The 12532-nt window shown below is 50.5% G+C and overlaps 1 protein-coding gene across 1 annotated transcript in view; it reads left to right on the top strand.

Moving 5' to 3' along the window:
• Soga1 (suppressor of glucose, autophagy associated 1) overlaps positions 1-12532 on the top strand; it is a 71093-nt gene that overhangs the window by 27932 nt on the left and 30629 nt on the right. Inside the window, exons 4-5 of the mRNA XM_021192187.2 lie at positions 9703-9765; positions 10502-11677. Coding sequence (XP_021047846.1) covers positions 9703-9765; positions 10502-11677 — 1239 coding nt within the window. The remainder of the gene's footprint in view (positions 1-9702; positions 9766-10501; positions 11678-12532) is intronic.

Here is a 12532-nt window from a genome sequence, read left to right as displayed (position 1 = left end):
CTGGCGGTTAAATAAGAAGAATGTACAGTCCCAGTAGTTGAGAGGCAGAGCCAACTGGGCTCTGTGATTTGAGGCCAACCTGGGGTACAATGTAAGACTTTCTCAAAAACCAAAGAATAAAATAAAAGTGGATTTGGCACTGTAGCTCAGATGGTAGAGCGCTAGCCTAGGATGAGTGAGCGTCTGGATTCAATACGCAGTTCCCAATAAAATGGGCATGGCTCCACACATCTGTAACCCCGGCACCCAGGAGATAGAGACATGACCTACGGTAGAAGCACGGGGTCATCCTTGGCTACATAAATGTGTGGAAAGCCTGGGCTACGTGAGACAGTGCCCAAGAGAAAGGCCTTACGCAGGCCGTGATGAGAACTTCTACAGCCCCATTACAGGGAAGCCCAGGGGAGAAGGTGGCTGACGGCTAAAAGCTGCTGGGATAGCATAGCAAGACGCTGTCTTCCGACAACAAACAACAAACAACAAACCCCGTGATTTCCTCAGGGATTACTCGTGGGATTAAAATTGTTACAACACTTGAAAACTTTATTTCATGTGTGTGCGTGCGTGCATGCATGTGTGCGTGCGTGCGTCTGTCTGTCTGTCTGTCTGTCTGTCTGTCTGTCTGTCTCTGACTGCATATGAGCTCCACTGTAGGCATGTGGAGGTCAGAGGACTTGAAGCAGCTGGTTCTCTTCTTCCACACCCTGGATCCCAGGGATCCAACTCAGGTCACCAGGGTTGGTGGCTGGCGCCTTTGCTCACTGACTTGTCTCACCACGCTTCTTTGTGGACCTTTAAATGTAGATTTGATGGTTTCATGTAAAGAGCCCAGAATGGACCCTGACACCGAGTAGGTGCTGAAGACACTGGTTCTCGCTCCTGGGAAAACAGATGCCTGAAGCCTGATGGAGCCTCCCGGTGCTTGGTGCTGGCTCCAGAGCCTGTTTATTTGCTGTTTGCCCTCTCCTCCTCCCACTCCTTCCAGTCATGGTTACTATGGAGACAAGGGTCCCCCAGCACTTCTGCCAGAGCTACAGTCTTATCCTTGGGATCTGCCTTTTCCATCCTGACAGGTTGATGAGGTGACGCTGTCACCCAGCTGGGAATGGGAGCCCCTGCCCTGAGCTGATGCTGTTGCCGTGGAGACGGCTCCTGGGGAGACAGAAGGGAAGAGGTGGCATGTCCTCACTGCTGTCTGCCGTGGCACCACCGTGGCCCAGCTGGGCTGCCACTCCAGAATCTAATGGCAGCTGCCCCTTCATCCCCACCATCATCTCCCTTGTCTGCAGGCAGAGAGCCAGTGTGAGAGTGTGATTCATCCTAACACAGCCCCTGTGTCTGGGTGCTTACCCTGTACCAGGCACTGCTCCCAGTCTTGCCCATGTGCTGTCACGCCGTTTAACCCTCCATTGTCCCTGCTTTGTAGGTATTACTCCTTGGACATTTTAAAATCGCAACTTTTAACTCAGTGATCACAGAATAAACCATTTTACAGTTCAGTTTCATAGATTGGGGGCTGTCATCAGCATGACCAAATTCCAGAAAGCTCCCTTTTGTAAGTAACCCCACACCTATTAGCAGTCACTCTCCACGCCCCTCCCCGTAGCCCCTGGCAACTGCTGGCCTGTTTTCTGTCTCTAATGATTTCTCCAATCAGGAGACTGCATTAAAATGGAATCAAGCAATGTGTGATCATTGGTGGTGGGCATTACTACTTAGAACAAAGCTTTCAGAGTTTGGACATCCATGTTGAAGGACCTCAGGTTTTTTTCATGGCTGGGTAATGCTCCATTGTGTGGGTAAAGTGCTTTATATTTGATAGATATTTGGGTGGCTTCTGCTTTTCTGCTGTCATAAATAATGCTGTGGTGGACATGTTCAAGTTTTTGTGATTTTGTATGTGTTTTTTTTTGGGGTATGTACACAGGAGTAGAATTGTCTATGGATGAGACCAGGGAAAAGATAAGTAAGGGATTCAAACCCCGGGGCCTGGGTCTCCCACACTCACACTCACTCCTAACAGAGTTGCCGCTCCGCTCCGGACTCATCAAGGGGCTTTCCAGAGTCTGCATCTCTGATTCCTCATCTGGATTTCCTCCTTGATGGGTGGGACGAGCACCTCCAGCCACTTGGGGTTCAGCCTGGTTCTCCTGCTGTGCAGTGTGTTCTGGCTCCAGTGTGTGAGCTGCAGAGCGAACCCAGCCAAGGAGCCACGTAGACCTGGGGACGGAATCTTGGCTTTGCTGGTTCCTTGAGAGAGACTGCCACCTCGGGCAGATGGCACAGCAGCTCAGTGCTCACTTGCTCTGTTTACAGAAAGGGAAAATCAGCTGGGGGTGTTTGTGAAGATTAAATGAGGCAGGCTGGGAAGTGCTCAGCATAGAATAGGCGCTTGCTAAATACAGTATGTACCATTATCGTTACCATCTCAACCAGCCACTGGCTGTAGGCCTGGAGAAGCCTTTGCTGCCTCCCTCGCACAGGGGCTCTCCCCACAGAGCTGGCAGCTGTACGTGGAAGGAACAGCTACGCTGAAATCTGTTGCGTCTAAGCTTATTTTTGCTGGCTTTGGGGTGACTGTAATGCTCAGAGACCTTGCTGACTAAGCATGATGACCTCAGTTCTGATCTTTGCAGCCCACATAAGAAGCTGGGCATGATCCCAGGCAGACCTGTAACTCCATCACCGAGGAACGGGAGGACGGCTCGGGTCTGCTCACCTCCAGGCTGCATGGGAAACCTTGTCTCAAAGGAGCAAGGACACAAAGCAGGACACTGGACATCTTGGCTTCCATGCGTGTACAAGTGTGTGTGCATACACCACACCCGTATATCGTAATACATACACACACTATACAGTTGAAAATTAAATTTTTTTTTCTCCACCCAAGTCTCTCCAGGGGACTATATGGCTTGTCTGCATGGCATTTTGGCCATGGTGTAAGGAATATGCCTCACTCTAGAGATGCTCCCCCCTAACCCAGCTCCCCTTCATGGTCAGTTCTGTGCACATAGCAGTCTGGTTTCAGTGGGACATATATGGACACCCTCCCCATTTGCTGAGTCAGCAGCCAGGAAGCTCAGGCGATGTTGGGGACAGAGGGGACAGAGTTTAGACAGCTCTCTCCTGAATTTAGGGTGCTGCCTGGAGGCTTCTGGGGAAGACAGACCCCAGGCTGGGAAGGATTGGGCCAGGGATTCTCAGAGCTACCACCCAGGCTGCTAATGGTGGCTTGAGGAGAGGGGAATCAGCCTTTGGGACGGGGCCTTCTGGACCTTATGGCTTCCTTCTCTCTGGTGTCCTGGTACACCATCCACAGGCCTAGAGCCAGAAAAAGGCTCTGACAGACCTTGGCTCTCTTGAGGGACAAGGCAGTCCCTCAGTCACCTGGCCAGCTGCCACTCAACAGAGGGAGGGTGGTCTTTGTGCTTGCAGAGCCTGCCTTGGTTTCCCTCCTAAGCTCAGGGCAGTGTAGGAGCCCAGATGCTTTCCATGGACTGGGAGAGGGTCCAGTCCAAGGCAGAATGATTGGAACCGCTCTCGTGGGGTCCCCCAACCCGACTCCGGGCACGGCTTTGAGCTCTCTGCCTGCTTCCATTCTGTGAGGTTGCCGCCTTAGCCTGCCTGCTGCAAAGGCTTTTTAGAGAACATAGAGATGTATGTTAGGTGCTTCCCTGCCCACCACAGATTCACAACAGTTAAAGAATGCTCTAAGCCCCAAGGAGAGTCCTTTTGAGGTTCCTGCAATCCACCACTCTGGAATTCCTACTTGAGAGGTGAACACACACTTATCATAGGATTTTCTGTGAATTCACACACATTAGTTTTGATGTATATGTGTAATGCTTCCTTAAATTTAAAAATGCAGTATAAACTTAATGAGGCAAAGATCCTGCCACAAAAGCCCATAAACGCATACCTGGCGTGACCCTGAGGAAGGTTCCAGCAAATTCCGGGGCAGGAATCCGGGACCTCCTGCTTCTCTCTGTTCCTCTTTTGTGCTCTCTGAATCTTCACCATGTGACTGAGGAATCTTATTCAAAATGACAGATCTAGCTTAAACGTATACAAAATAATGAAAGCCTTCCCAGGCCGCCCCCTGCTCATCTGCCTATCCTGGGGTTAACAGTTTGCTTTGTGTTTTTCTAGGTCTTTCTCTGTGCTTAACAATGCGCCTTTCTGTGTCTTTAAAAAATAAAGATGGGCTTCAGTTGCACACAGGGTTTCTGTAATGTGCAGGATCATGTCGCATAGATATAGTCTTTTAAAATGCCAGATGCTTTGGGGGTTTTCTTCAGTCTTAAGTGCTTATTATAAAAACAAATAAACAAACAAACAAAACAAAACAAAACCCATGGAATCAAATAAGCATAGGAAGGAAAAAAAGCCCCAAATAGCACTATCTATTTCAGCCTTAAACACAGGGCCGAAAGTTTAGGATGAGCTCCAGGGATGTCAGTTGGCAAAGATCCCTCTGGGAGGGGAGGAGGATGGGGCAGCGTGAGGGGCGTGGCTTTAGGTACCTGACATATGGCTTTGCTGGGCTTTTTGTTTGTTAGTTTGGTTGGTTGGTGAGTTGGCTTGGGGGAGGGTGTTTTAATTTATGTTTTTCGAGATAGGATTTCGTTGTGTAGCCCTGGCTGTCCTTGAACTCACTCTGTAGAGCAGGCTGGCCTCGAACTCAGAGATCTGCCCGCCTCTGCCTCTGCCTCTGCCTCTGCCTCTGCCTCTGCCTCTGCCTCTGCCTCTGCCTCCTGAGTATCAGGATTAAAGGCATGTGGTACCACCACCCAGCGATGGGGCTTGCTATGTAGTCCAGGCTCCCCTGGAACTCACTGCACACCAGGTTGGACTGGACTTTGCTATGCAGACAAGCTGGCCTTGAACTCGTGGCATCCTTCCTGTTTCTCTTTCCAGGTGCTGGAATTACAGATGTGTGCTGCTGTGCTCAGTGATCCAGTTTTGGGTTCTGAGTAACATTTTATTTAGTTGTAATTCACATACTATGAAGTCTGCCTTTGTCCTTTTTATTTGCAGTGCTGGGAACTGAACCCGTGCCAGCCAGATGCTCTACAATTGAGCTATATCGCTGGCCCAAGTTTGCCCTTTTAAGCTGCACAGTTAGTGGGTTGTACAGTTGTGTATCCATCCCTACTGCCTAATTCCAGGACCTTTTTGTTTCACCCGTAAAAAACCCTCACACACACACACACACACACTCACACACACACACACACTCACACACACACAAAACAATGAAGTTTTGGCTGGGCGTGGTGGTTCACACCTTTAATCCCAGCACTCGGGAGGCAGAGGCAGGCGGATTTCTGAGTTCGAGGCCAGCCTGGTCTACAGAGTGAGTTCCAGGACAGCCAGGGCTACACAGAGAAACCCTGTCTCGAAAAACAAAAACAAACAAACAAAAAAACCTCACACGTATTAGCAGCCTCTTCCCATCCCCCCCTACAATGCTCCCCCTCCCCCCAGCTCTGGGATATCAGTAATATATTTTCCATCTTTGAGAATTTACATGGCCTGGACATTTTGTAGAAATGAAACCTGATGCTATGTGCCTGTTGTGTGGCAAAACTTTTACTGGGGAGACACAACACATACATCTGTTCACCTCAGATAGGGATCCCATGCTAAGCCAAAGTACAGATACCACCATAGTCCAACGTTGTGAAAGAACAGGTTTTATGGGAGTTACTTACAGGAGTATGGGTGAGAGGTTTCTTACAGGAACAGAAATGACTCACAGACAGCTGCATCACTAAGGCTTACCCCAGCACAGGTGACAGCTCACAAAAGCTGGGAACCTGGAACACACAGCACAGCCTGTAGGCAGCTCAACAGGTTAGAGCGTGTCCTTTCTTACCAACTCTGGTCTAAGCCTCTTCTAGGCAGGTGATCTACTCTCACAGTCTTCTGTGCAGCTTTCCTCCTCTAAGAATCCTTGGAATTCAGTTTCACTTCATGTGAGAAGGACTCTCAGCTTTTAATACTTATTCTGGTAGAAAAGGAGCCTAGTAAATCTGGTCAGTTTCAGGAACTTCCTGAATCTATTTTGAGTTGTCTTCCTGTGTAAGGAACTTCCTATAGGTTGGAATGTTTTAAGCTGGGAGGAAATTGTTACACAGCAGTGCTTGCCATGTCAGGATGGCCTGGCCCACATGGTGTCTTCACGGCGACCATGCTGCCTGGGCATCAGGACCTTGTTCCTTTCTGGCTGAATAAGTTTTTATCATGTGGACACACCCCAGTCTGTTCCTCTATTCCTCATCTGGAGGCCATATTGGGTTGGAGGCTTTATTTGTAGGTTACTTCCTTCTCTTCATAGAGTGTTCTGGCTTTGTGTTAGTCACTATCATGATCCCCAGTCATTCCTACTGGCTTTTTATGTCATCTCATGGGTACATATGTGATAGCTTGAACCTCTTGGGGTCCTTAGATAGCCTAGGCTCTTCTATTTCTTCCTGGGATCAGGGGGCCTTGGTGGAGCTGTGATCACCTAAGTCATGGATTCCTGTGTGTGGGTTCTCCAGAACTGACACCACAGCCAAGGCACCACTCAACCTGTGATGGCAAGCCCATTTCTCTAAGGCTGAGTCTGACCCAGAGCACCGCCTCGTCACTCTGTGGTAGTCTCCCTCTGAGCTCCCCTCTGGGGCCCTTAACCCTGGTGTAACAGCTCTTGTGAAGGTCTTGATTTGTGGCTCCCTTCCCAAGACCTCTTTAGGTAGCCTGGTGTATTCAAACTCATCTCCACCTTCCTGCCTCATGTGAGTTCCCAAAGTTCTCACGTAGAGTGGGCCGAGAAGATGTGAAGACTCCAGACTCCTCAGGTGATGGTGGTGCTCGCCTCTAATCTCAGCACTGGCAGGCAGAGACAGCCGAATTTCTGAGTTCAAGGCCAGCCTGATGATATGGAGTGAGTTCCAGGATGGCCAGGGCTACACAGAGAAACCCTGTCATGAGAAATCAACCAAACAACCAAAACCAAAAAGCAACCACCACCAACAAAACAGAAACAAATCAACAACAACAACAACAACCCCCAGACTCGGTGAGGTCCCTAGCAGTTAGCCTAACATAATCCAAATGAACAACCCTGACTCTGAAAAACAGGATGAAATGATGGAAATGTTCTGAACACACACCTGAGGTTGTCCTCTAGTGTCTACATGCATTTGTGCATGACACACAAATGCTCACACACATGTGCACCCGTGCGGACACACTTACACACATGATAGAGCTGACCTGCTTTCCTGGGAAGCTACTTTAAACTTCGATGGCTGAGACATACCCCAGGCCAATTATTCCAGAATCTTTGACGTGTGGCCTGGTCATTGGTGTTTTCTTAAATCCCCCAGGGAATTCTCTGCATGTGAGTTGAAAATCACTATACTAATGCTAGCCCTAATCATAGATGCGTTTTCTCCTACCAAGCCTTTGGAACTCCATCGAGAGCTATGTCAAGAATTGGTCTCAGGTTGACTTTGTATTTGCTATAGAATTCTGGTCAAGTTCCTTCCCTCCTCTGTTTCAGCAAAACAGGGCTTGCAGGGATGGAGTGATGGCTCAGCCTGTAAGAGCCCTGGCTGCTCTTCCAGAGGATCCAAGTTCAATTCCCAGTACCACATGGCAGCTCATAGCCATCTCTAACTCCAGGTCCAGGAGATCTAGTGCCCTCTTCTGGCTTCCATAGGCACTGCACACATGTGATGCACAAAGATACATGGGGGCAAATCACCCATACACATAAAATACAAATAAATTTTAAGCAGAGTTTGTGTTATGTCAGTGGCTTGCCTACAAGGGTGGGGAATGAGAGGTGAGGGTTGGGGGTGAGCATGTATTTAAAGACAACTGGGAGCATTTTCAGAAATCCAAGTGGGCAGCTCAACTCCGAAGGTTGAGAGCAACCTAACGCTGCTGGTGTGAATTATCCTCTCTCGGGAGGAAGCGTTCAGTGGAGTCGTGCGTCGAAGTGAATGATTTATTTAAACAACATGTAACTTCAGCACTAATTATTGTGGCATTTCCTCACATTCCCTTCTGTGCGGCTTGCGCCGTTCTGCACTCGTGCCAGCAGCGTGAACCTTCTTGTTTAGCTGGAGCCTCACCAGTAGGATGCACTGTGAGGTGGCCCAGTCTGGTCAGTGAGAGGCTCAGCCCAGTTGCATTGCTCTGGGTGTCTCCTGAGAAGGGCTGAGTGTCTTCTCAGGGTTAAGATCTGTTTGTTTTCCTCCCGTAAACGGTTTTTGGGTTTTTGTTTTTGTTTCTGTTTTTTTCCTTCTCTGAACCCTGAGTCCCATGCACACTGGGCAAGCTCTATCAGTGAACTGTATCCCTTAGTCTTTCTTTTGTCTTTTTATTATGAGACAAGGTTATAATCTGTCGCGCCGTCAGGTGGGCCTTGAATTTATGATTCTCCTGCCTCACTGGGCCTGACTTCTATGCTCTTTCTTGTATTCCTAACCCTCTTTCCTAGTGCAGCTATTTCCCCCCAACTCATTTTTTACCGTATGTGTGTGTGTGTGTGTGTGTGTGTGTGTGTGTGTCTGTCTGTCTGTCTGTCTGTCTGTCTGTCTGTATGTCTGTCTCTGGGATGGGAACCAGGGCTTTGTGCTCTGCCCCTGAGCTGCACAGCATGGTTTGCTGTCCTGTTCCATGCAGTGTTTACCCATGTAATCAATACATTGATTCCCCCTCCCTCCAACACTTCTGCGTTTTTCAATCCTTGTCTGTTGCTCGTCTCTCTCGATCATTTTCAGAAATGATCGAGTCTCCTGTGCTGTTTCTAGTTTCCTACCTGTATTTTGTTTGTTAGTCCTCATCCTGTGTTCAGGGTCCTACGAAATGTCACTTTCCCGTGAGGCAGAGACTTGCGTGCAGTTTTAGGGACGAGCCCCTTTGGCTGTGAGGGAGTGAGTCATGTCACATAGATGGCTTCAGCTGGAGCTAGTGGTCCTTTGGGGTGGAGGCAAGGGGGCCTGGGATAGTCTTTGGATGTGTATTCCACCCAGAGAGAGGGTTAGCGATCCCCTTGGCCAGCGAGCACCACGAAGAGTGGTCCTCAGCCTGGAGGGCTTTCGGTCCTGACGTAGGATGCCACAGCATCCTTGGCGTCTCATCTGTCTAGCTCACTGCTGTGTGCTCCACCCTCTGAGGTTTGCCCGGGAAACCTCTGATGAGCGGATGAAAGCGTCAGCCATGGAAACAATCATATGAGTGACATCTGGAGTGAGCAGGGTGTATTTATATATTTAGGAACACACATATATGTAGCGATATTTAAAGACCATAAATTTGAATGAGAACAGGGAAAGGGGTACATGAGAAGCGTTAGAGGGAAGAAAGTGAAGGGAGGAAATGATGTAATTGTAGTATAATTGGGGGGAATAAAAGCCCCAAACATCAAACAAGAGCACAAATTCTGATTTCCAGCCAACAGGACCACAGAGGCCAGATAGGTGCAGTGGGGTACTGCACCCCTGTGCCGGTGTCTAGTCATTTCTTCCAGTACTTGTCGTCAGTCTGTCCCGCGCAAGGTGCTCAGGGATCCCTGGTTCAGCCCTGGGTGATGGTTAGCACATACAAGCTGAGTGGGGACACTCTGTGACTCTGCTTTATGACACCTCTTTGGATGTGGGTCATCTTTGTGACCCTTCAGTTTGCTTGCTTCTTTCCCTTTAGCATTCCTTGAAGAAAAGAGGAACCCGGTCTCTGGGGAAGACAGATAAGAAGCCTTCTGCACAGGTAGGACCTCTGCAGCCCTCGTGCTCCCTGCAGTTGGTAGTTTGGATGCCCAGGCCAACTTCAAGTATCCCGAGTAGTCTCCCAGAGGTCCCTGTCCCTTCCCAATGTCTCTCCTGCCCCCCTTCCCCTATGCATTTTCTTGGCTTCCCCATTTAGTTCCTTCTAGCCCACTCCGACCCCATCCTTACACACTCCTGGACCCACAAGTTGATAACCTAACATAGGGACGGATAGATTCTATGAATCAGTCCCTCCGCAGCTTGACTGCCACCTGACTGAGACAAATCACGTCAGCTTTCCAGTCTGATTCCTCATGCCTTTTTGTTCTGTGGGTTGTTGGAAGAATTGGATAAAAGTACCATGTTGTACACAGGCCAGAATCCTGTTAGCAGCCAGGGCACCAGGCACCTTTTGAATGGTTTCCCATTTGACAGTCATTGGGTGAGAACAATGTTTCTGTCCACTTTTATAGATGGGGCAGCTCAACCAGGAATGGCCATAGTCACATGTCTGAATGTCACCTGCTCCCAGACTTCCAGATTGTAGGTAGTGTGTCCCGGGGCTCTCAATAAAGATGTCCCTGCTCTCTCTATCCTGTGGCCTCCAGGCCTTGAGAGCCAAGCTGATTCACCCCTGTGTTCTCCGACAGTCAGGGCACCCCAGAATCCTGTGGCTGGGTTCAAGCTAACACTAACCTTCCTTGTTGCTGCCTGTCTCTGCGTCCCCTGGGCTGCAGGAGGATAGTGCAGACCTGAAGTGCCAGCTGCATTTTGCAAAGGAGGAGTCGGCCCTCATGTGCAAGAAGCTCACCAAGTTGGCTAAGGAGAACGACAGCATGAAGGAGGAGCTGCTCAAGTACCGATCGCTCTATGGGGACCTGGATGCAGCCCTGTCCGCAGAGGAGCTGGCAGATGCTCCACACTCCCGTGAGACTGAGCTGAAGGTGCACCTGAAGCTGGTGGAGGAGGAGGCCAACCTGCTGAGCCGTCGCATCGTGGAGCTGGAGGTGGAGAACCGTGGCCTGCGAGCCGAGATGGACGACATGAAGGACCACGGGGGTGGCGGGGGCCCCGAGGCCAGGCTGGCCTTCTCGTCTCTGGGTGGTGAGTGTGGGGAGAGTCTAGCCGAGTTGCGGCGCCATCTGCAGTTCGTGGAAGAGGAGGCTGAACTGCTGCGGCGCTCCTCAGCCGAACTGGAGGACCAGAACAAGTTGCTGCTGAACGAGCTGGCTAAGTACCGCTCGGAGCACGAGCTGGACGTGACTCTGTCGGAGGACAGCTGCTCAGTGCTCAGCGAGCCCTCGCAGGAGGAGCTGGCAGCCGCCAAGTTGCAGATCGGCGAGCTCAGCGGCAAGGTCAAGAAGCTGCAGTATGAGAACCGCGTGCTCCTCTCCAACCTGCAGCGCTGTGACCTGGCCTCCTGCCAGAGCACACGCCCCATGCTGGAGACGGATGCCGAGGCTGGGGACTCCGCGCAGTGCGTGCCTGCCCCTCTGGGTGAGACGCTGGAGCCCCACGCCGCCCGGCTGTGCAGGGCCCGTGAGGCCGAGGCGCTGCCCGGCCTAAGGGAGCAGGCCGCGTTGGTCAGCAAGGCCATCGACGTCCTAGTGGCTGATGCCAATGGCTTCTCAGTCGGCCTCCGCCTGTGCCTGGACAATGAGTGTGCTGACTTGCGACTGCACGAGGCGCCTGACAACAGCGAGGGCCCCAGGGATGCCAAGCTCATCCACGCCATCCTGGTGCGGCTGAGTGTGTTGCAACAGGAGCTGAACGCCTTCACCCGCAAAGCAGATGTGGCTTTGGGGAGCTCTGGCAAGGAGCAGCAGGAGCCCTTCCCTGCTCTGCCTGCCTTGGGCTCCCAGGGGCCTGCTAAGGAGATCATGCTGTCCAAAGACCTTGGCTCTGACTTCCAGGTAAGATGCCGCAGGCCAGGGAGGGTCCTGTTACTTTTATTACAGACATATTCTGAGTCAGGCACATGACAGAGAAGGACACAAAGCCCCATGTACACAACTTCACAACTGTCCTGCAAGGAGCAGTCCCTGTCCTCACCAGAACATGACCAGCCCCAAGGCAGCCATGGTTCATCTCCCTGTACTCTGGGATAACCTCCTGGTTTTATTCGTCTTTGAGCTTTATGTAAATGGAATTCTATAGACCAAACACAGCAATGCCTGGCTGTGTTCCCTCAGCCAACTATTTGCTGTTACAGGTAGGAAAAAAAATGTATTTATTCTCACCTAACTAGGACTAAGCCTGCTGACTCAGCAAACTGCCTGTATGCGTTTACTATGGATAGAGGTTGATTCTGAGGCCCGATCTTTCTGCTAGATTTCCCCCTTTTCCTCCCTTGCCCTCTCCTCTTCCAGTGCTGGGATCTCATACATGTAAGGCAAGTGCCCTACCATTGAGCCACACCCCCGGCCCCTTCTTTTTAAAACATTTTTGAGCCAGGCAGTGGTGGCACACGCCTTTAATCCCAGCACTTGGGAGGCAGAGGCAAGTGAATTTCTGAATCCAAGGTCAGCTTGGTCTACAGGGCTACAGAGTAAGTTCCAGGACAGCCAGGGCTACACAGAGAAACCCTGTCTTGAAAAACGGAAAAAAAGAAAGAAAGAAAGAAAGAAAGAAAGAAAGTAAGTTTGTGTATGTGTGCAGGTGTGTGTGTGTGTGTGTGTGTGTGTGTGTGTGCAGATGTGTGTGTGTATGTGTGTGCAGGTGTGTGTGTGCAGGTGTGTGTGTGTGCAGGTGTGTGTGTGTGCAGGTGT

Source organism: Mus pahari, chromosome 3 (genome assembly GCF_900095145.1).
Source record: "Mus pahari chromosome 3, PAHARI_EIJ_v1.1, whole genome shotgun sequence".
Taxonomy (NCBI): domain Eukaryota; kingdom Metazoa; phylum Chordata; class Mammalia; order Rodentia; family Muridae; genus Mus; species Mus pahari.
Note: the sequence above shows the minus strand (reverse complement) of the source record. Positions and strands in the feature narration are given on the sequence as shown.